The following is a 21,891-nucleotide window of genomic DNA, read 5'->3' as shown; positions in this document are numbered from 1 at the left end:
ACATGGCTAACACTCTTATGAGATGCTGCACAGTATGTCCTTGGGATCTGATGTAAGTGTAGAACTGTTGCTTGATTTAGATACATGCATTCCTGGCCTTCTTTTACATTCAGTGCATGTTTTTTTTTTTTTAGCTAAAGAAAACACTGTGCAAATCATTAGTATCTTACATAATACCAGACCATGAAAATAAGTGATTATTGCTCTGTAACTACATTGGTGCATATTGAGTTCATTAGCAAAATAAAATAAAAATAAAAAAAATCTTGCAATGAAAGAAATGTGTATTTTCTAGACATACTAAGGGATGATGCAAAAAATTAAGGTTTTCTAGAGGCATCCTGTAAAAAGATTGTTACTGATTGTAATGTGAATGTAAGCCAACTTTTTCTAGCTTGGAGCCTTTCACTTATATTGAAACTGCAACTCCCAAAATACTAGGCCAACATGAACTATTTCTTTGTAAAATGGAAGGGGATTCAAGTAGGAACTGAACATTATACCTGAACTCTTTATTAGACAATTTGGTAAATCAGAATCTTGTTTATAGACCTGGTGTTCTTTTGTTTCTTTTTTAGGTTTGAACCACCGACTTCTCCAGGTATGCTAACTAATTTGATATTCAGGCTTCTCTTTAGGGAATCTACATTCATACATGCAAAATGAAAATCAGTTCATAATTGTGCAGCAGTTTTAGACAGAGACTCTTATACAGGCCTATAACAAGAAAAACATTAACAAGAAAACTTCATTTATTCACTGAATCTTCTCTAGAGTTGAATGAGTCTTGCAATGGTTTGGATGTTTCAGTTTACCTCTCCTTAACCAGTGGCAGGAAACCTATGGTTTTCCAAAGTTGTACTCAAGTTCCCATCAAACCCAGTTAGCATGGTCAATGGTGCAAGTTATACTTTCAGTTTCCACTTCTGCGTTTCTCAGCATTCCTTAACTTGGTGTCCTCCAGATATGTTGGACTTCAACTTTTATTCAGTATTGCTTTTACATCACACACTGTAAAAAAAATTAACAATGACTTTTTACTGGACATTGTTATGCTCAACTCATCTTTAGCAGATCCTGCATTAGTGGGTATACTTACATTCTAAATTTAAATTAGTTTTAGTCTTACTTAATTATCATGTCTCCTATAGAAAGAATCCTCTAAAGATCTCAGCATTGACACAAAATTGTACTTCCTATGATTATTTGCTACTGATGATGATTATTAGTTGTAGAGGTGCACTGATTAAAAATGCAGTATTGCAAGCTAATTCTGCTAACTGCCAGCAGTTTGATTCTTACAGGCTCAGGATTGACTCATACTTCCACCCTTCTGGGATTGGTAAAATGCGGACCCAGATTATTGGGGACAATATGCTGACTCTGTAAACAGCTTAAAGAGGGCAGTGAAGTGGTATATAAATATGTGATATTGTTATTTTAGCAAATCATTTGATAGACACAGTATTTGTTTGATAAACTGCAATGTGAACACATCTTGTATGGATTATGATTCAATTCTCAATGAAGTGCAGGGCAGGCACCATCTTTGAAAGGAGTCTAAATTGAAATATATTAAATAAGTGGTAAAAATTAGTATGTATGATATATGTGGAGTAATGAAACACGTTCTTCAAACGACTGGGGGAAAAATCAGTAGGGGACATAAATAAAGCATCTCTGTGTCAGTCTTCAAAAACATTATAATGGGATAATTTTAACTGTGGGATATAGTCTTCAGAGACTATAGCTTTTAAAACTTTTCTATTATCATATTGTCTTTGACCATCATAGAGTTATTATAATTGCCAAGAAGTAGAGCCATCGTTATAGCAATAGCAATAGCAGTTAGGCTTATATACCGCTTCATAGGGCTTTCAGCCCTCTCTAAGCGGTTTACAGAATCAGCATATTGCCCCCAACAACAATCCGGGTCCTCAGTTTACCCACCTCGGAAGGATGGAAGGCTGAGTCAACCCTGAGCCGGTGAGATTTGAACAGCCGAACTGCAGAACTGCAGTCAGCTGAAGTAGCCTGCAGTGCTGCATTTAACCACTGCGCCACCTCGGCTCTGTTATGAGGATAAAGATAACAAAGACAACAAATTTCAATTTGTAGGTTTTTTTAAAAAAAATAGGAGAACCGGGTGCAAAAGGCATGGGTATAGAATTAAAGAGTTTTGATGACAAAATTTATTGGAGTACTACAACCACTGTCTACATTTTTTTTTAACTTGGAGTCTGTCAATTGGGCTCACAATTTGGGTGTCCTCCTGGATCCACAGCTGATGTTAGAACACCATTTGTCAGCTTTGCCCAGGTTCACCTGGTGCACCAGTTGCGGCCCTATCTGGACCGGGAGGCACTTCGAATGGTCACTCACGCCCTCGTCACCTCAAGACTGGATTACTGTAACGCACTCTACATGGGGCTGCCCCTGAAGAGTGTCCGAAGACTACAGCTGGTCCAGAATGCAGCTGTGTGAGCGATAATGGGTGTACCTAGATACACCCATGTTACATCTATCCTCCGCGAGCTGCACTGGCTTCCCATTGGTCTCCGGACCCGCTTCAAGGTGCTAGTCGTTACTTTTAAAGCCCTACATGGTATTGGACCTGGTTACCTGAGAGACCGCCTCCTGCCATTCACCTCCCAACGACCAATAAGATCACACAGTGCCGGCTGGTGGCTCCCCGAGGGAGGGCCTTCTCTGTAGCTGCACCGGCCTTGAGGAACGAGCTACCCGCAGAGATCCGGACCCTCACCACTCTCCCGGGCTTCCGTAAAGCGACCAAGACCTGGCTGTTCCGGCAGGCCTGGGGCTGTTGATTAATTTCCAGCCCCACCTGATGGAATGGATGTTGTATTAATTTTTTAACATTGTATTTTTAAAATATTTAAAATATTTTAAATGTTTTTTACTTTGTTGTGAGCCACCCAGAGTCCCAAGGGAGTGACAGCATACAAATCTTATTAAAGTTCAAAGTTCAATTATTAACCCTGTATTAAAATTCCTTTTTTTTCTAATTTAGATGAGAATATGTAGTAGTAGTAGTAGTAGTAGTAGTAGTAGTAGTAGTAGTAGTAGTAGTAGTAATTATATGTGGTTAATCTTTGGTGAGATTCACAGCCTTTGGGGCTGGTTGGTAGCTCAACAGCTCGAGTCCTAACCAAGGACCTAGGAACTGTTAAGGTAACGTCGGAGAATATAAGTTGTTCCAAGTAGGGTGGTTTTTTGTAGAATCAGAATGTTCAAGTCTGATAAATTTAAAATTTCCAAATAGCGAGGTAGCCCTTTAGGTATTGCTCCAAGGGCTCCAATTACAATCGGGACAACACACAATTTCTTTTTCCACAGTTGCTCAACTTCAATTTGCAAGTCCCGGTACTTTGTGATTTTTTCTTGCTGTTTATCTTCAATTTGTGCAACCCCACGTATTGCAATGTCAACAAACCATACTTTTTTCTTTTCAACTATTGTTGTGTGTTGTGGGCCAAGTGCCTGTCAGTCTGAATTCTGAAGTCCCACAAGATCTTGACTTTCTCATTCTCTAAAACCGTCTCAACCTGATGGTCCCAGTAGTTTTTGCTTTACTCAAATCCAAACTTTTGGCACAATTTCCAGTGAATGATCTTAGCAACACGGTCATGGCGTTGTAGGTAGTCGGTTTGTGAAATTTTGCTGCACCCACTGATCAAGTGGTCGACTGTCTCGTCTTTCTCATTACAGAGGCAACATTTGCTGTTGGTGATAACATGTTGAATTTTCGCCTTCATGCAGTTTGTGGCTAAGGCTTGTTATTGTTGTTGTTATAGAAAATGATATGTCTAAATTAAAAAAAAAAGTCAGAAATCATTGCAAATTCCCTTAGGGATATATCAAAAGATTTGTATCTACCTTTGATACAGATTATATGTTGAGGATGCATTTTATTGAATGAAAAAATAAGGGATTCTTTGCATTAGAACTAGAGAAAATCTAATCTAATATCCAGCAAATCGATAGCTAGTAATGCTATCACCTCTTACCTGTACAATGTAGTTTTTGCATCCTGATATCATAAATGTGGATTGACAGCTATATGGAAAAAGTTGGGGCTCCATAGCATGTACAGCTATATAGATTCATTGGGAAAGAGGCTGGTGTTTCATTTCAACTGGGTTGAGAATACAGAGTTAGTAATGGGGAAATTCAATAGGATAAATAGGGTGGCTCTAGTTCGGGAGTGTCAAACTTGCATCGTCATGGTGTCGTCACATGACGTATTGCGACTTCCTCCCTTTGCTAAACCAATAGTGGGCATGGCCAGAGCATGACTCATCCAGCCTGTGGGCTACAAGTTTGACAGCCGTTCTCTAGACGGTGAACATTTGAAATAGATTTGGTTCCATAAAGGTTAAGCCTCTCTGGCAGAATAAAGGTGTGATATACTATGGTTAAATTCAACAAGATTGAAATGGTGTAAAGCAGACCCTGTATGAAGTGTGATTCTTAATACGTAAAAATTCCAGTAGTTCAAGTTGAAGACATAAACACTAACTCTCTGAGTGGGATGGGTAGTTCAAAAATGTGAAATATAAAAAAATAAAACAATTATTTAACTGAAATGTCATTTGACAGCTCTGGTTCGTATTTGTATATATAATAGCAATCTAAAAGGTGCCCTTTTGTGATTTATCCATTCCCTAGCACCTTAGCTACTCCATGCTCTCTCTCTCCCGGCCCTCCATCCCTCATACAGTGCCTTTTGTCACTCCTTGCAGAACCTTTGGTAAGCCGATGGGAGAAGATGATCATTGAAGAACGGGTGGATGGCAAGGTGGTGTCATCCCGTGTGGAGGAGCACCAGCTTTGAAAGATGCTGCCTTCCCTCTAGCAATGTTGGCAGCACAGTGATGATGGCGGTGATGAGGAAGAGGGGAAGAGAATAGAAGCTCTGGATGAGGTTTTTTTTTGTTGGCCTGCAAATAGATGAGACTTTCATTTTTTTTGCCTAGGTATCTGTTGATTGTGACTTTTGGAATTATTTGAAGTCTTTAAATTTTAATTTCCACACCCTCCCTCGGATTCTGTTGCATAATCTGCTAACTATGTCTTGGATCACACTAAAAACCACAATGCACCATGACGTGCCTTCTTATGATGGCACTGAAAAAATTGATCAATGATCATTTTTTCACTCTTATGACCAGGGGTGGGTTCCAGCCACCATTACTACACGTTCGGTAGTAAAAAGAATTTCTCCGGGCGCGTACGCATTTTCATTTAAAATGATTTGTGCATGCGCACACCATTAAAAATTACATTTTTAAAATGAAGATTGTTCTGAGCATGTGCAGAACAGAAAATCAAGATGGCACCGCCGATCATAGAACTGGTATGGTTACGTGTCCACTGGGGTTACTACCTATTTGCCAAACTGGACCGAATTGGTAGGAACCCACCTCTGCTTATGACCCTTACAGCATCACCATGGTCACATGATAAAAAAATTAGACCCTTGGAAGCTACTTATGTTTATGATGGTTGCAGTGTTCTGGGGTCATGTGATCATCTTTTGTGACCTTCTGAGGTCAGGGGGAATCCAGAATCACTTAACAATTGTGTTACTAATTATCACTTGCAGTCATTCATTTAACAACTGTGGCAAAATAATTCACTAAATAACTGTCTTGCTTAGCAACAGAAATTTTGGACTCAATTGTAGTCGCAAGTGGAGACCTACCTACATAATCTGAATCATGAAACATTGGAATATTTACTTTTGGAGAATCAATGAATTCAGGTATTAAGAAATAAAAGGTATGATTTAAAATGAAATGAAATAATCAGAAAACATTATTTCCTGTTTATTCGATACACTAAAAATGCTTAAAAAGGGACGGACATTAAATTTTTATAATGGTGTTATAAGAAGTTTGAAAATCAATGATTTGGTCTTCTCTACTTGTATCTTTGCTTTGCCTTCAAATTACTATATACTGTATGTTATTATAATTATGAGAAAAGATATTATAGTTAAGAACATCATTATATCCGAAGTATATTCCTAAAACAGATTTTATTGTTTCATGAAAAGCTTTGGTTTACCAAGTCTGAGTTATGGCAAGGTGGATAATTTTACATGTTTGGCTCCAGGATATGAGCTTCGTTTTGAAAAGTCTAAAAATGAGACAATGACACAGGAATTGCTGCATTATGTAGATTTAATGATAACGATTTAACAATTTAACGATAAGTTTAAGGATTAATTTTATATTATTTACAGCAATTATATGGATCTTTTTTCAGTTATTTGTCCCGTCCCCCCCACTCTATTTTGTCATATCTAGTCAATTTTAGTCACTACAGCCCATGATTTAGGTTTTTTTTTCTTAATTAACTTTTTTCTTCTGTTGGTGATGTACAGTATGATTATTTTTATTTCACTCTAAAAATAAATTGTTTAAAACAATTGTCTTCAAAAACCAATTGACTTGTCTCGTCTGGAAAAAACTAACCTGGTATTGTTTTTCTTTAAAATGGGGAAAATGTTCCAAATGAGGGTTTGCCGATTTTCTGTTGCTTCTGCCAACAAGGGGTTTTGCATGGTGGTGCTTTCCGATTTTTTTTTGTTACTTTGGGAGAGAGGCAGTCCGACTTTGCCTACTCTAACCAGTGGTTGGTTACGGGTGCCTGCAGCAGGGAACCAGGTACCATCCCAATATGGTGCTCCGGAGGGCCTACCCGCCCATCTGCCAGTCATCCTTGCCTGTATTTGAGCTCTTCCGGGCTTCCACGCACAGAGTGTATGGCACCTGCACGACACTCTGTTGAGCAGTTGGAGCATCGCGGAGCGTCGCAGGAGGTAAGGACGCATGCGCATGCAGCATTTATGTGGAGGACGCCGGGCTCCATTGCACCGTACTGGTTTCAACGGGATCTGGAACCCACCACTGACTCTAGGACAATGCCATATACTCTGTGGAGTGCATCCATGTACTGCTGATTACAGCCATTCGCTGCCATTTTCTTGCTACCTTTAATTGGGAGCTAAGGTAAAAGTGACAAAGTTTTGCTAGTATCCCTGGCTAAATCAAGAGACCAGAAGATGAATAAATCTCACCTAAAAATGGGATGGGCCAGGGTGAAATGTCAGTTCTCTCCTCTATCTCATGTACCTGTCAGTTGGGTTAAGGTTCGATACAAGTCTGACAGATCTCCAGAAGACCAGTAGACCTGTGTTCAGCAATAGATCAACTAATAGTTTATCAGCAACCTGTCTTCTGGGCAATATGAATAAAATTCACACATCCTTGCTTAAGCCCAAACTTTCCACACAAGAAGAGAGGGTAGAAGCAGAGAAGCAATCTAGAAGTAAGGAGAAATTTCCTGATGGAACAATGGAATGAGGTTTGGCTGCTCCAACATTGAAGTTTTAGAGAAGAGATTGGACAATCATTTGTCTGAAATGATATAGGGCAGGAGTGTCAAAATCATGACGACATGTCATGTGACATATCACAACTCCCCTTGCTAAATGGAGGATGGGCGTGACCAGCACATGACACATCCGGCCTGTGGGTCACAAGTTTGACACCTCTGGTGTAGGGTTTCTGCTTGGACAGGGAGTTGGACTAGAAGACGTCCAAGGTCCCTTCCAACTCTCTCCTTCTGTTAATGTAAAAGATGGTTGTTTTTCTGACTAACTGGGTGATGCTATGTGGGAAAGGAAGTCATGGAAATCAACTAGTAGAGCTCTAAGAATAGGGCCTCTCACAAGCCTGTAAACTTGAGTAGCATCTGTCATGGTTTTCTACCTATTGAACAATTGGTGTCAGCCTCTGCTTTGCTGCTGCTTCGGCTGCCATTGAAACGGGGAGGGGGAGCATGGGATTTGGGAGGGGATTACTAATTGTGCTTGAAGAAGGTTGTGGAGTTCTGCTGCCTGTCTGACTGCGCCTGCGGAGGAGGTTCCCGCCAAGGCCAACGGCACCGACATTCCATCTTGGTGATGCCTTTCGACATTATCTCACACCTGACACTTGGGAGAATTATGATTGGACTGCAACTGGGATGCCAAGGAGTGGGGAATGGGTTATTCTATATATCACTCGCTTTCGTGTCTAAATAATCAGTCTTCGCTTTGCTACGCTTCTGATCATTTATAATTAGTAAAAGTACACTTGATTTCTATCAATGGAGTCTCATGGTTTTCTTTCCTAATTACTCAATGAAGAAGTGCTGACAATTGGTATTTTAATCCATTGACTCTATGTAGATTGCCACTGTGCATTTATTTGGGAGGTCTGTAGCTCAGGAGTTAGGTGCATCTTTGCATGCCGAAGATCCCAGCTTTAATCCTTGGCTAAAAGGGTCTCAGTTTGTAGGTGACAGGAAATATTGCCATGAGGATTGCCTCATGGTAAGCGAGTCACTGCATTCTGACTACACCAGACTTTTCAAATGGCTACTACCTATTGCAATTGAATTACAGCTGCTTGCTGGTAATTCTGGGAATTGTGTTTTCACTATATATGGAGGGCATGAGGTTAAAAAACAACATAATACATGATATTAGACTGGATAGATGGTCTGACTTGGTATTTTCCATATATCTATCCACCTTTTATACTTGTAAAGCCCAAAATTATGAAAACAATTTTTTGATTGTGCAATGAACACTTCCAGGAAGGCATTGAATGTTGAATGTGTTTTACTGTCAAATTAGGTTTGAGGTAGAGTCAGATGTAGTTGTCTTAAACTGAGCAAATCAACTGATATAAACTTGCTTACGTCTAACCACTTCCAGCCACAAGATGGCGGTAGAGGCTGTATTATCAGATCATCGTTGGTACTTAAATGCTGACGCTTTAAATATCAGAAAGGATAATTTAAATTGTTAAAATTAACCCTTGCACTTGTACAGTTTTCTGTGGATTTATTTGTAGCCTTAAATCTAGGCAATTATTCTTGAAGACCATAATCATATGCAAGGGTATTCAGGGATTTTTATTTTTTCTCAAAAAATGAAATAGAATCTGATCTCAGAAGGGAAAATTAGAAATGGTTCACATCAATTGCTAAGTTAGTACATGTAATGCGAGAACAAGAAACAGAACCACCGTAGCCATTTTGGTTGCAATTTGATATAGCCTGTTCCTACTGAAAATATGTGTTGTCTGGCTGAAAATCATCCCGTGCAACATCACCAGGTGGCAGTGCAGCCTATACATTAGGAGAAATGACCTAAGCTACATTTTGCACTGTTCTCCAGTTAGGGGAGCAACAGAGTTAAGAATATATTTAACAAACTACTGTCATAACACATGAAGTGAGTTAATCAGGGCCAGATTAGACTAAAGTCTGCTCTGATTCAGAAACAATTATTACCTAGTTTCTTCAACCATTATCATTATTACTGTGTTTCCCCGAATATAAGACAGGGTCTTATTTTCTGTTGACTCCTGAAATAAGTACTTGGCCTTATTTTTGGGGAGGTCTTATTATTTTTGAGGTACAGGAGGTGGTGAGCGTGGTCTCCTCATGGTTGCTGCTGTGTTGCAATATTTTTGGAGGGCTTATTTTTTGGGGAGGGCTTATTTTAGCGCATGCGCTCAAAAGCTTGATTGGGCTTATTATCCAGGGAGGTCTTATTTTTGGGGAAACAGGGTATTATTACTTACTGTTATCCATTTGCAATTCAATCTGGGGGTCCTGACAGAAAAAAATAAATAAATAAAGTGAGGTCTCTCTAGAATTTTGTATCTCCTTACTGGGGATATTGAGAAAGAGGATTTACACATTTAAGATTTCTGTTTCTAGGCCCCTCTCTAACTGTTGCAGAATTAGGATTTTTATGAATCTGCCTGGCAATTTCTTAGAAATGTTTTCATATGCTCAAAAGGCATGTTTTTTATTTTATTTTATTCCCAGTGCTTTGATAATTTCTTTGGAATTTTCCGTGGTGATGTTCTTGAGTTTATTTAATTGTTGGAGAAGGCAATAGGAATCTTGCAGGTGTGATGGTTATAGCTGCACATCTTTCTATTAATGTTGGAGTCTCTTTGATTGCCCATGTTTGTAATTTGAAAAGCTAAATTTTAGACATTCCTTCATAGTATTTTCCTTGTGAGTCAAAGGGACGATGAGAAGGCAGAGAGGCTGCAGACTATGGAAAGATTATTACAATTAATCAGACATTTGAACAGACAGCTTGGCCATCTTGTAATTAAATAAGAACATGGTTATCCCTTTCCATTCATAAACATTTTATGATATTTTTTGTCTTACAAGAAGCCAATTAATATTTATCACATTGATGCTGGTAGAAAATATTTTGTTACATTGTTATGTTGCTTCTATAACTTATAACTATAACAAGTTCTATAACTGTTTCCCACAACAAAATCCTGTGAAATGGGTTGCACTGAGAGAAAATGACTAGCCAAAAATCAGCCAGCCAGCTTTCATGTCTAAGATAGGACTAGAATTCACAGGCTCCTGGTTTTTAGGCCAGCACCTTAATCATTACACCAGCTCACTGTATGTGTAATCTGAGATGACCAGGAGATAAGAATTCATTGACTTTGGAAATTTTTAGATGCCCTAATGCTATTTTAATTTTTGACAGAGAAAAAGAAATCTTGTATGGTATGTTAATTGTATTAGGAAGCAAGGATAAATTGTAGGTGTCTCTTTCATTTTTTATTAATCTTAGTCAAGAGGTTTGTCTTTTGTCAGAACAGCATAACCTCTAAGTCCAGCCATAACCACAAAGGAGCAAGGGAGAGGTTAGTGGCTTACAGAGGAATAGCTTATCTGCAAGAACCATGAAAGCACAAATTTCATGAATCCCATTAATACCTACCTGGGTGTAATCTCCCTTAAACATGATGGAATCCTTTTTCAAGTAAATCCATAGTCATTTCCCATATTGCACCTTTTTCATGACCCAAATTCGGAGGAACACTTTCAAACAAACCAACAATGTTTCTCCCAGTACCCAGTCTTGAAAATATGGGAATTGCATATGAATCCTCCAGCTCACCAGTGAAAGAGCATTAAAGAGTGGCAACTGTCCCATCTAAATCTCTGTTGTTCTTTCATTATTTGTGGTTATCAGGCTCATCATTATGGCCATCATCATTGCTAAAATGAGGGAAATTTACCTTGATACTTTCACCCCCACAGTTTAAAAGAATAGTGAAATGCGAATGCCTTGTTAGCATTCCTCTTTGGCTATATCTCAATTTAGAAGTGAAATAAGATTCCCGGGAGGCAAGAAAATGGTCTATTTCTAAGTTCTGTGGAACTACAATGTTTGGATAAAAAAAATCAGGCTTGCAAGATCTTGGTTGTGCTGTAACTGAACTGGAAATAAATGCGCTCAGCTGCTTATCGTGGCATCAGAAAGGACAGAACTGACTCTGGAACAATACATATGTGTCTGGGAGGGACGTACTCTTCCAACCAATTGTCCTTCATGAGTGCATCTTCCAGAGCTGGCTGAGGAACTTTGGAAGTTAAAGTCCACAAGTCTTAAAGTTGCCAAGGTTGGAGAACCCTATTTCAGAATATCTTGACAGAATGGCCCCCAGTTCTAAATATCTACTGTTTTGGCTCTAAGAAATTAGGGAGAAGAAGTTAAAAAGTACAAAGATGATACAAGGCAAACGGAGAATGCCCATCTTATATGAAAGCCATAACTTTGGTGATCACCTTATGACTTCCAATCCACCAAAGATTTGAGGATAAAGGAAACAAATTTCCTGATGATAAACATAACATCATAAACATGTGGAGGGCCAGTTAAACATAATGGTTTAGGGTATGAGGTGAGAAACCAGGAGACTGTGAATCTTATCATAGACACCAATCCAGCTGAGTAATCTTGAGCCAGACACTCTCTTTCAGGCCTAGAAAGCAGGCAATGGCAAACCACTTCTGAAAATTTTGCAAAGAAAATTGCAGGGACTTGTCCAGGAAGTCTCCAGGCATCAAACATTGACTTGAATCATAAAATTAAAATCAGACAGAAAAAATATATGAAAAGATTATTTGTTTCATCCCTAATCATTTAAAATGGATGCCCAACATTCTGGAAATCACCATCCTTCTGCATCGGTGAAATCAAATAAGCACAATTATTCCCAGCAATGGAGGTACCTGGGAATGTAGCCTGTTTGGGCGGGGGAAACCCCTCCAATTCAGCACTCAAACCATATTTCTGAATATGTGGGACTTCAGACTCAACCTTGAAAGTGCTGAACCCCTCTTTGCCTGAACAGATAATTGTACTAGCTTGCACTTCTCCCATAAGGGGGAAAAACCCCAATGAACCAAGACAATGCCAGTTCTTTATCCTACTACCTCAGATAAGGGATTGCACCTTTCCATAGCAGCTGCAGTTTCCGTACACAGAGTACATCTCACTGAGTTGTGATTTCTACTTCAGTCCAGCACTGTAGTTCACTCTATAAATGTAATCCAGTGAAGTGGGAGGAACCCCCACCTTTTTCTCAACCTTTGTGAAACCCCAGTAAAAAGATGCTGTTGGAAACAGAGGTCCTTGTGCTGATTTTGTGATATTTGCAAATACAGATTGCCCTTGACTTACAATTAGTTCCCTTAATGATCTCATTTGCTTAATGACTGCTGCAAAATAGGTTGTAAAATTGGCTCAGTCTTGGTTTGTGGGATATGACTATAAGGGGCAGGTTCATTTATGGTTGTATGTTGAGGACTATCTGTGGTTATTTCTGCTATGATCCCTGAACTGGTTGTAGATGCAAGAAATCTTTAACCCTAAAGTATGTGTCTATGTGTGGAAGGATGGAGGAGGTCTCATTAAAAAAATGGTGGTATTTTCTACACAGGTCTTCACTGGTCAAGAATGAAAGGGAAGTTCTCATGAGTGCCTTTGCTAAATACCTTGTTTCCTCAAAAATAAGATTGGGTCTTTTTTTTTGTTTTGACCCCCAAAATAAGCATTTGGCCTTATTTTCAGGGAGGTCTTATTATTTTTGAGGTGCCGCAGGCCTCTTAACTTGGCCCGTGGATCAGCTGATCTAGAGAGAGCTGGAAATTCTGTCTCTGTTTCTGGCGTACTCTTGCCAGCCCTAGAGTCACTGGGCCTGCAGCTCTTTTTCTTACCTCCACTAAGAGAAGGGGCACGATAGCTAGGATTTGGAGGAGAGGACTCCATGAGGCCATTCCATGTGGATGGCAGATGCATTTGGGGCGCATGGGGCATGTTCTCCTCTTTTCCTCCAGGAAATGGTGGGAACCAGCTGCATATGCATTTAAATATTTAGGGGAGGGCTTATTTTCAAGGGAGGGCTTATTTTCAGGGGAGGGCTTATTTTACAGCATGAGCTCAAAGCCCGATTGGGCTTATTATCCGGGAGGTCTTATTTTCAGGGAAATGGGGGTACATAAGGAAAGCATAACATCTGTATATCAGATCAACCACAGTGAAAGCTTTTCATCTCCAGTGCAAGGTATAATTGACAGTTTGTGCTTCTGAGACTAAATTTTGGCATCAGAAACCCAACCCAGAAAAAAGGGAATTGCTGAGGGCATTCCAAAGACAGGCTTGTTCCTGCTTGCCAGGATTTCCTTTTGCAATTGAACATGGACAGGGAACCTGGGTAATGGGTGTGGGACCCCAAGCTGCAACTCCTAGGCAGAAAGGAACAACCTTGCAAATTAATATTTGCATTGACAGTTTGCTTTATTGTCAGCACATTGCAGAATATATTTCTAAATACATATTAAGGTTGCAGATCTACACACTGAGATAAAATGTTTTACAACACACAAAGTACAGTACTACTTCATTCTGGATGGATTTTTGCATGTTTGAATATTCCTGTTGGGAGTGTGCATAGTTAAATGTTTCCCCATAAAATTATGCATGCTCACTGAAACCTAGCTTAACAGCAAAAGGGTAAGGGCTTCATCCTAGTTTTGTTCTAGCATGGAATCTATTTAGAGAACAATGCAGAACTTGCCTATCATTTATTTCTCCCAAACTTTGATATATTACAGTTTATTGATGGTTTCAAAATGGCTTGAAGACATTGAAGTAAACCAACATTAAATACTGCCAGACCAATATACATAAAAGTGAATAAAAAGATATTCATGAATCACTTAAGTACACAATGCAGTTTAGTACTGTAATGTATTTAAATTGACATTTCCTTAGTTTTTGCTGTGGTCATTGTCTTCTACTTTCTTTTCCCGATTACAATTGTTAGTTCTCCATATTATCCACTGAGACCAGATAGAAACAGGCTCAGAAAAATTTGGCAACATTCACAGAATCTAATTTATCTCAAGTAGATTCTTGTGATATTCAACCCATCTATCTGCTTTCACCCAACATCTTACCCACCTCACTGGCTGGTAATGAGATCCCCAATGTGGCAGAATGCAAAGTGAATGGCAGTCTGAATGCAATCTGTATGAACATATACTGACCTGAAGCCCTGTATTGCATTTGTTTTTAACTCCATAAACTGAATATGCTGTTCGGTGTGATGAAGTTCTACACATTTGGAAGAGATGAAGTTGGGGAAAACTAAACATAGATTGACTTTGCACAAACTTCTAAAAGGATTCCTCAACATTCCGTCTTAGGCCTAGTACTCTTCAACATCTTCATAAATGGTTTAGATGAGGGAGTAGAAGGGAAACATTTCATTTCATTTTTTTTCCATTTTATTTGTCTTGTATGCCGCCCACTCCCGGAGGACTCCGGGCGGCTCACAACAGACAAGGGAAAGGGGATAAATAGACAAGACAACACTTTAAAAAAAGGCACAACATTCACAATTTCTGTGGGGCTGGGTGTTTCACAAGCCCCCCGGCCTGCTGGAGCAGCCAGGACTTGGTGGCTTTGCGGAAGGCCAGGAGGGTAGTAAGGGTCCGGATCTCCATGGGGAGGTCATTCCAAAGGGCCGGAGTTGCAACAGAGAAGGCTCTCCCCCGGGGAGTCGCCAGCCGACATTGGCTGGCAGATGGAATCCGGAGGAGACCTAACCTGTGAGATCTTATCGGTCTGAGGGAGGTAATCGGCAGGAGGCAGTCTTTCAGGTACCCAGGTCCGATGCCATGTAGGGCTTTATAGGTAGCGACCAGCACCTTGAAGCGGATTCGGAGACTAATGGGTAGCCAGTGCAGCTCGCGAACAACTTGAAACTCATCATATTTGCAGGCTACATTAAGTTAGGGACAAATAGCCAACATTTTAGAGATAGACTCAAGATTCATAAGAATCTTGAGAGACTTCCACACTGGGTCCTTTTGAACAAAAGACAATTTACTATTTTTTTTAAAAAAAAGCAAGGTAGACAAGGTATCTAGATAATAAAAATCAAGCACACAGATGTAGAATAGATGGTACCTGACTCAACAGTAGTGATTATGAGAAGGATCTAGGTGCCCTGTAGACAACTACTTAAGTATGAGCCCAACAGTGTGCTGCAGTTGCCAAAAAAACCAATGCATTCCTAGGCTGCATAAACAGAGGGATAGTGTCAAGATCATGTGAAATGATGGTACCACTTATACTGTGCTAGTGAGGCCACACATGGATACTGTGCCCTTCTGTGGTCACCACAATACAAAAAAGATGCTGAGACTCTAGAAAGAATGAAGAGAAGAGCAACAAAGATGATAAGAGGCCTGGAGACTAAACCAAATAGTGGTTGTGGGAATTAGGTATCTCTAGTCTAACAAAGAGAAGGACTAGGGATGATATGACAGCAATATTCCAATACTTGAGAGATTTATAGAGAAGAGGAAGTCAACCTATTCTCCAAAGCACCTGAAGGCAGAACAAGAAGTAATTGGTGGAAGATTGTTAAAGAAAACCAAACCTAGAATTAAGGATCAATTTCCTGGTAGTGAGAACAAATAATTGGTGGAATGGCTTGCCTCTAGAAAATGTGGGTGCTCCCTCCTGGAGGTTTTCCAGAAGAGATTGAATAGTCATTTGTCTGGAATATGGTAAGGGTTTCTGGCTCCAGCAGATAATTGGACTAGAAGACCTCCAAGGTCTCTTCCAACTCTGTTATCTATGTTCTGGCAACAGCATATGTGCATGCATTTTTCTGGGCATTAGTTCAAAAATACTTTGCCACTGCCTTCCTCTGGGTATTTTTGGGGGTCCTAATATAGCCCAAATCCTGGCATTTTTGGTATATCCCATCCAAGTACTAACTGCAAACAACCCTGCTAATGTTCCGAGGCCAGACAATATCAGCCATGTTTTAGTCGCCCGCTAACATGTCACATCCTAGATGAAGCTAAAATGCAGTTAGTAATTTGTGGGTCATTGACTTGTAGGAACCCAGCCAATGTTCAGCATGTTGCATGAATCAAGCAATCAAATAGTTCATTTGCACATAAATGAGTACAGCAATTGGGCTCCATGAACCTGGATTTGTTTTTCATGTTGTTCAATCTAGGCCAATGAAAGAACATGAAAATGGTGAGAAATGTACTATTTTATTCTGGTGTACTGCATATCCCTTGGTATTTTGATCGGCTGAGCAGCAGTACTATTAGGCTAGCCAACTTTAGGGCAAAAATCCTGGGCTATCCTAGCAGAATGAGCCATGGATTCTGCTATGCACGTTAAAAAAAACCCTAGGAAGATGCCTTTCAGAAGATCTTTGGAGACCTTTACTATAACATACAGTATAATACAAAGAGGTCTCCTGTCAACAAGTTTAATATGACCCAAAGTCTATACTGCTATATAATTATTGAATAATGCTATTAAAATTGCTAATTATAGGGATATGTTGTTCTAATGATTGAACAAAGCTATCCTGAAAGTAACCAAACTTTAAATGATAGAAAACACAGTCCTCTGATTCTGGTTTAGTGAATTCTGCCATCTTCCCGACCCTCATTATAACTGCCCTATGGAGCTGTTGTTTTGCAAAATTCAAGTGCTGTGCACAGAAAATGCAGGAGGGAAACAGGTAATGGAGCCTCCTTGACAGGTTTCCAGTGGATTAAACCCTTTGAAAGGGCCCTTAAGAAAAGGTCGGGGTGTGGCAAGGTTCCTCTGGGCGTTGGGCACGGTTGCTGTTTGCACACAACTCGCCCAAAGTCTATGTTTGAAAAGCTGCTGCTGTTTAGCCCCGAGGGCGCCTAAGCACTGTGGGTGGGAGCAGAATCAGTTTCTCGCTCTCCCTGTTTTCCACCCTCTTTGCCAAGCCCTGCAGGAACTGGTGAGGGTTGGAACCAAAGCTGCAGACTGAGACACACCCTGGATTCTGCTTTGTCAGTGAAATATCTCACTGGAGACAAAGAACAAAGAGACAAAGCCTTTGGAGGAACAGGCTCCTTCTTGTTTATAAGGTCAAGAGGTAGCCCCACTGCTTTTATCTCCCCTGGGCCCCTTGTCCACAATGGCTATAAGTTGTACAAAGGGAGCAGACCAAGGAAAAAAGAACATTTCCTTTCCTTTAGACCTGGGGCAGTCCTACCATTAGGTATAATGGGAATAGCTGCCAGGAGGGCAGATGGGGGAAGACAGGGGCAATGTTTTAGAAGAGAGTTTGGTTTGTGCCACATGATTTGCCCCGTCTCCCCTAAATTATCTTGTTTTGGCAAAGGATTTGGATAATGCTAGTATGTCACCAACTATCAGCCCATCAAGTTGCTGGTAGTAGGAATCCAATGTCATATAGGTCAATACTACTTTTAGTGTAAAGCTATCGTAACAGAATCTTGCAGGTCTGAATGTGTTTCTTGCCTCCCCCCCCAACTTTACCTTGATGAGAACTAGGGAGGGTCTTGTCTGAGCTCTTTACTTGTGTTACATTCCTGCCCCAGACTCAGGTTTTTTTTTCTTTTTTGTGTCTGACCATTGTCTAGACTCTGGTTCTTCCTTCTGTCTCCAAAGCTTATTCTCCCAACCCACTACAGATAAGGATAGGTTGCAGACTGGTTGGCTTATGTACATGAATAGGAAGGCAGGATATCACCTTGTTCTTCAGCCTTGGCAGCAAACTGGTTCTGGCTAAAATGTAAGCTCTTGTTCTAAGCAGGCTTTTTTTTTTAGCATTGTTCTTCTTCCCAATAGAGGACTGTTCAAAAGAGTGTGTTGCTTGGAATGGTAGATAACTCCCTTCTAGCACCATGCCAAGAGGCTCAGTATCCCAAGTTAGTTTGGCACCATAGACAGGGAAAATCCTCTAAACTGTTGGTAATGAACCATTTGTTGACATTTCACATTTCATGGTGCCAGAAACAGCTGTTTAAAGTATCCACTTCATTTGAACTAAAGTATAGGTAGCTGCAAAAGTAACTTACCTGGAATCCCACCAGAGTTTTATATATTCAAGATCACCAGGGCTAATAGGCCCATGCAACTGATCTTGTGTACTGCAGTGAAGCTCATCTATTTTCTCAATGAACCTGGTGGCCTGTACTTGACAAGAAGAATAGATGTGTACTGGTCACATCTACCATGTTTTCCCCAAAATAAGACAGGGCATTGTTTTCTTTTGACCCCTGAAATAAGCACTTGACCTTATTTTCGGGGAGGTCTTATTATTTTTGAGTTGCAGGAGGCGGTGAGCGTGGTCACCTCATGGCTGTTGCTGTGTTGCAATATTTTTGGGGAGGTCTTGTTTTCGGGGAAACAGGGTAACAAAGAACCAGTTAGTTAGTACTTTCAATTGGGAGCTTGGAAATTGGACTGAAACAGGTTTTCAGCAAATTTCAGCAATAGGTTCTCTGCCCGGTTGCTGGGTGGAAGTGGCCATGGTCAGCGTGGCCATGGTGACTTCCTGTACCACAGTAGGGGTAGGACATTTTTGCCTTCCCCAGGCTCCGAAGGCTTTCCTTGAGCCTCTGGTAGGACAAAAACTGCTTCCCCCAGGCTCTGGAGGCCCTCCGGAGGCTGGAAATGGGAGGTCCATTTCCCTCCCTCCTTGAGCCTCTGTGTGGGCCCTGCACTTATCTTGCATCCAAAATAAGAGATGCTCCTGGGAGGGCAGAGTGGGGTGGGGTGGAAGGGGCCAGCTGGGAATGGCATTTGGAGGTTCTTCAAACTGGCCAAACCATTAGCTATTGGTTCTCCCGAATCCAGGTGAGCCCATAGAAGCCCACCCATGGACTGAAGGCGCTTCTACTCAATCACAGAATCTGCAAAGTATCTTTGGGCCAGCCACTCCATCCTTTCCTACACCCAGTATTCTTGGATGGAGGGAAAATGAGGAGAGTTCCCACGTATGTGTGTTTGAATTTCCAGGGAAAAGCCCAGGTATAAATTTAGCGATAAAGAAATAAATATTTTCCCCTCTTCAGATGTGAAGAATGAAAGTGCAAATTCTGTTAAAGGTTAATAGATGAAGGTGATATCTGTGGTTTAAATATCTCCAACTCAGGTTTGTGGAGAATAGAAACAAAACATTGTGCCAAGGCAATATTTGGGTAGTCAGCTTGGATGCATCTTTAACTTTCTATAAGATTTCAAGTCTTTAAAACTTGATTCCTACTTCCTTGGCAGTTTGCAATTTCTATTAGGTTTGCAAGAAACATTGTATTCAGTATTGTACATAGATTTTTTTATGTATATATAGGAACCAATACCTTTCCTGGCCTTTTTATGCAATTAACCTTAATATGTACCTTTTTGTGCTTCCCACTCCCAGACAACATTGCTGAAAATTCCATTCCAGTTCATGTTTTAGTTGAGGAAATACAAATGAAGTCAATCTGATTAATCTGCCATCAAAGATATTTCATCTCCATCTCTAATGCAGAGCAACTTAGATCACACTGTAATGTAATGAGGTTGACCTGTGCAGAGACATGACCATTCTTTAAACTAATTGCTAGTCCCATTATCTAAACCCAGTAGATTATTAGGAATGGGCCTGATTTTATAGAGTTGCTCATTGCACTGCAGAGTCATAGAAGACCTCCAGTTGTGGCAAAGGCAGAGGTGGTATTTTGCCGGTTCGCACTGGTTCGGCTGAACCGGTAGTGGCAGTGGCACTAGGATCTGCCCACCCACTCAGATTTCATCAAGGAGATTCTGCATATGCGTTCCTGCTACCGAACCGGTAGTGAAGATAAGAGGATACCATTACTGGACAAAGGATTCTGCATGCAACATTTACAAGATAGTTAACATCCAGAGGAAGTGGAGTGATCTTTTTTTTATTTCAGTTTGGAGGATTTAGAAAAGGAAATAACTTTCTGGGGAATTTAAGCATCTATTTTCTTTAAAGTGCAAATTACAAAGAGTAAAATATCAGGCAAATTACAAAGAGTAAAATATCAAGAGCCTGTTGAGAATTAACAACAATATAAAAGGAAGCTGGGAAGAAAAGAAGGAAGAAAGGAAAAGAAAAAAAAACCCTTTGATTGATATATTGTTTTGTCGATGTTGTCTACTACTTTCTAAGAAAAGAAATACATGGATCTGAAAGATGCTGATGCTTTAGGAAATACAGGATAGGCCGCTAGTTTTCACTGTAGAAGTAAACTTATATTTCTGCTGCATCATTTCAGAATTCAGGAAAATAAAATTGCAACCTGATTGCAATTTCATATTTTTTTAAAAATAGAAATGTATGTACCAGAAATCATCCTTCCACAAGAGAAAGGCATAACTTAACTTTCTTTCCAACATGCTTGTTTTCTATAAGCAGGGACAACATGTTCCAGCATTAGGGAAGAATTGCCAGTCAAACCATTCCTGACCACCATGGTTCCTCATTTATTGATTTCCAAAGTAGACGGTCATGTTCCCAAAGATGGACAATGAATTTTAATGATGGCACATTTCTGGCAAAGAGGTAGTCTCTAGGTTTAGCTGACATGTTGGTTTTTGCAGCAATGCCCCAGCTTAGTCACTGATTAATGGGAAGAGTTGGGTGCTTTCTCTGGAAGAGGATTCCAGAGCCCTGCCCAGGGTGTTCCTTCTCTTTCAGGTCTTGCCAAGGTGATTAGACAGATGGAAAGCGATATTGTATAAACCTGAGTGATGTGCCGCACCCTTTAGAGAATGAACCATGATTTTAACCATATAAGGAAGCAACTTGCAGCGCAGGCATTTTTGTAAGAAGAGCCTGAGCTGTGGGTGACTATTTAGGTCAACAGATAGTCTAACTGTGGTCTACTTTGTTAAAATGTGAGAAATATTTTATCTGGAACCAGCTAAAGATATGCCTGATCTTGGAGTCCAAGATCCTACTAGGTTTGGGCCTCTTGCAATAGCTGTTTGATCTGGAAACTGTCTGCCATGGAAACTTCCCATAATGCTTTAAAGCAGTGCTACATAAGGCTGTAAATGATAAGCAGCTCCTCAGGTGTAGCTGCCATCATCAGATAAACCCATAGCCAAGGTAATTGTGCACATAGCACAAAGTGCACCTTAAATGCCAATCCTAATAGAGGTTAGAGCAGAAAAGTAGCAAGAACATGGAGAACGTGTATCTCTGCAACATTATGGATTGCAAAAAAGAAAAAATTGATTGCATTGTTTCTACAACTCTCTAGCCAAACTGCCCTGTTTCATTTCTCACCAGGTTTTGCCCTGATATTCCAGGAATGACCTAAGATGCTTAGACTACTTCCCCCACACTTAAGCTACTTGGGAAGTTATAATTTCAGCACACTTGCAGAATATAAAGTAGGGCAATGAAGTTCTTGACAATCAATGTAAAGGGCCTTCAGCTTTCTAAAAATCTCTTATCTTTTTGCCTGGCATACAAGTCACCATTGCATCTTCTCCTCCTGGAAATAGCTAGGTACTGAACCTAATTAATCTATAGTTTAAATACCCACATCTAGTAATGGATTTATGTACAAGGCAAAGAACTGAAGGGTCTGTAGGTGTATGAATGGTATGGACCAAAATGTATCTACTTG

At 40.2% G+C, this 21,891-nt stretch overlaps 1 protein-coding gene across 1 annotated transcript in view; it reads left to right on the top strand.

Annotated features, from left to right (window-relative positions):
* LOC116520443 (keratin, type I cytoskeletal 17-like) overlaps positions 1-5,575 on the top strand; it is a 39,031-nt gene extending 33,456 nt beyond the window's left edge. Inside the window, exons 8-9 of the mRNA XM_032234652.1 lie at positions 579-601; positions 4,764-5,575. Of these exons, the coding sequence (XP_032090543.1) occupies positions 579-601; positions 4,764-4,855 (115 nt within the window). The 3' untranslated portion in view covers positions 4,856-5,575. The remainder of the gene's footprint in view (positions 1-578; positions 602-4,763) is intronic.
* The last annotated feature ends 16,316 nt before the right edge of the window (positions 5,576-21,891 follow it).

This window comes from Thamnophis elegans, chromosome Z (assembly GCF_009769535.1).
Source record: "Thamnophis elegans isolate rThaEle1 chromosome Z, rThaEle1.pri, whole genome shotgun sequence".
Classification (NCBI taxonomy): domain Eukaryota; kingdom Metazoa; phylum Chordata; class Lepidosauria; order Squamata; family Colubridae; genus Thamnophis; species Thamnophis elegans.
This window is presented reverse-complemented; position numbering and strand designations above follow the sequence as displayed.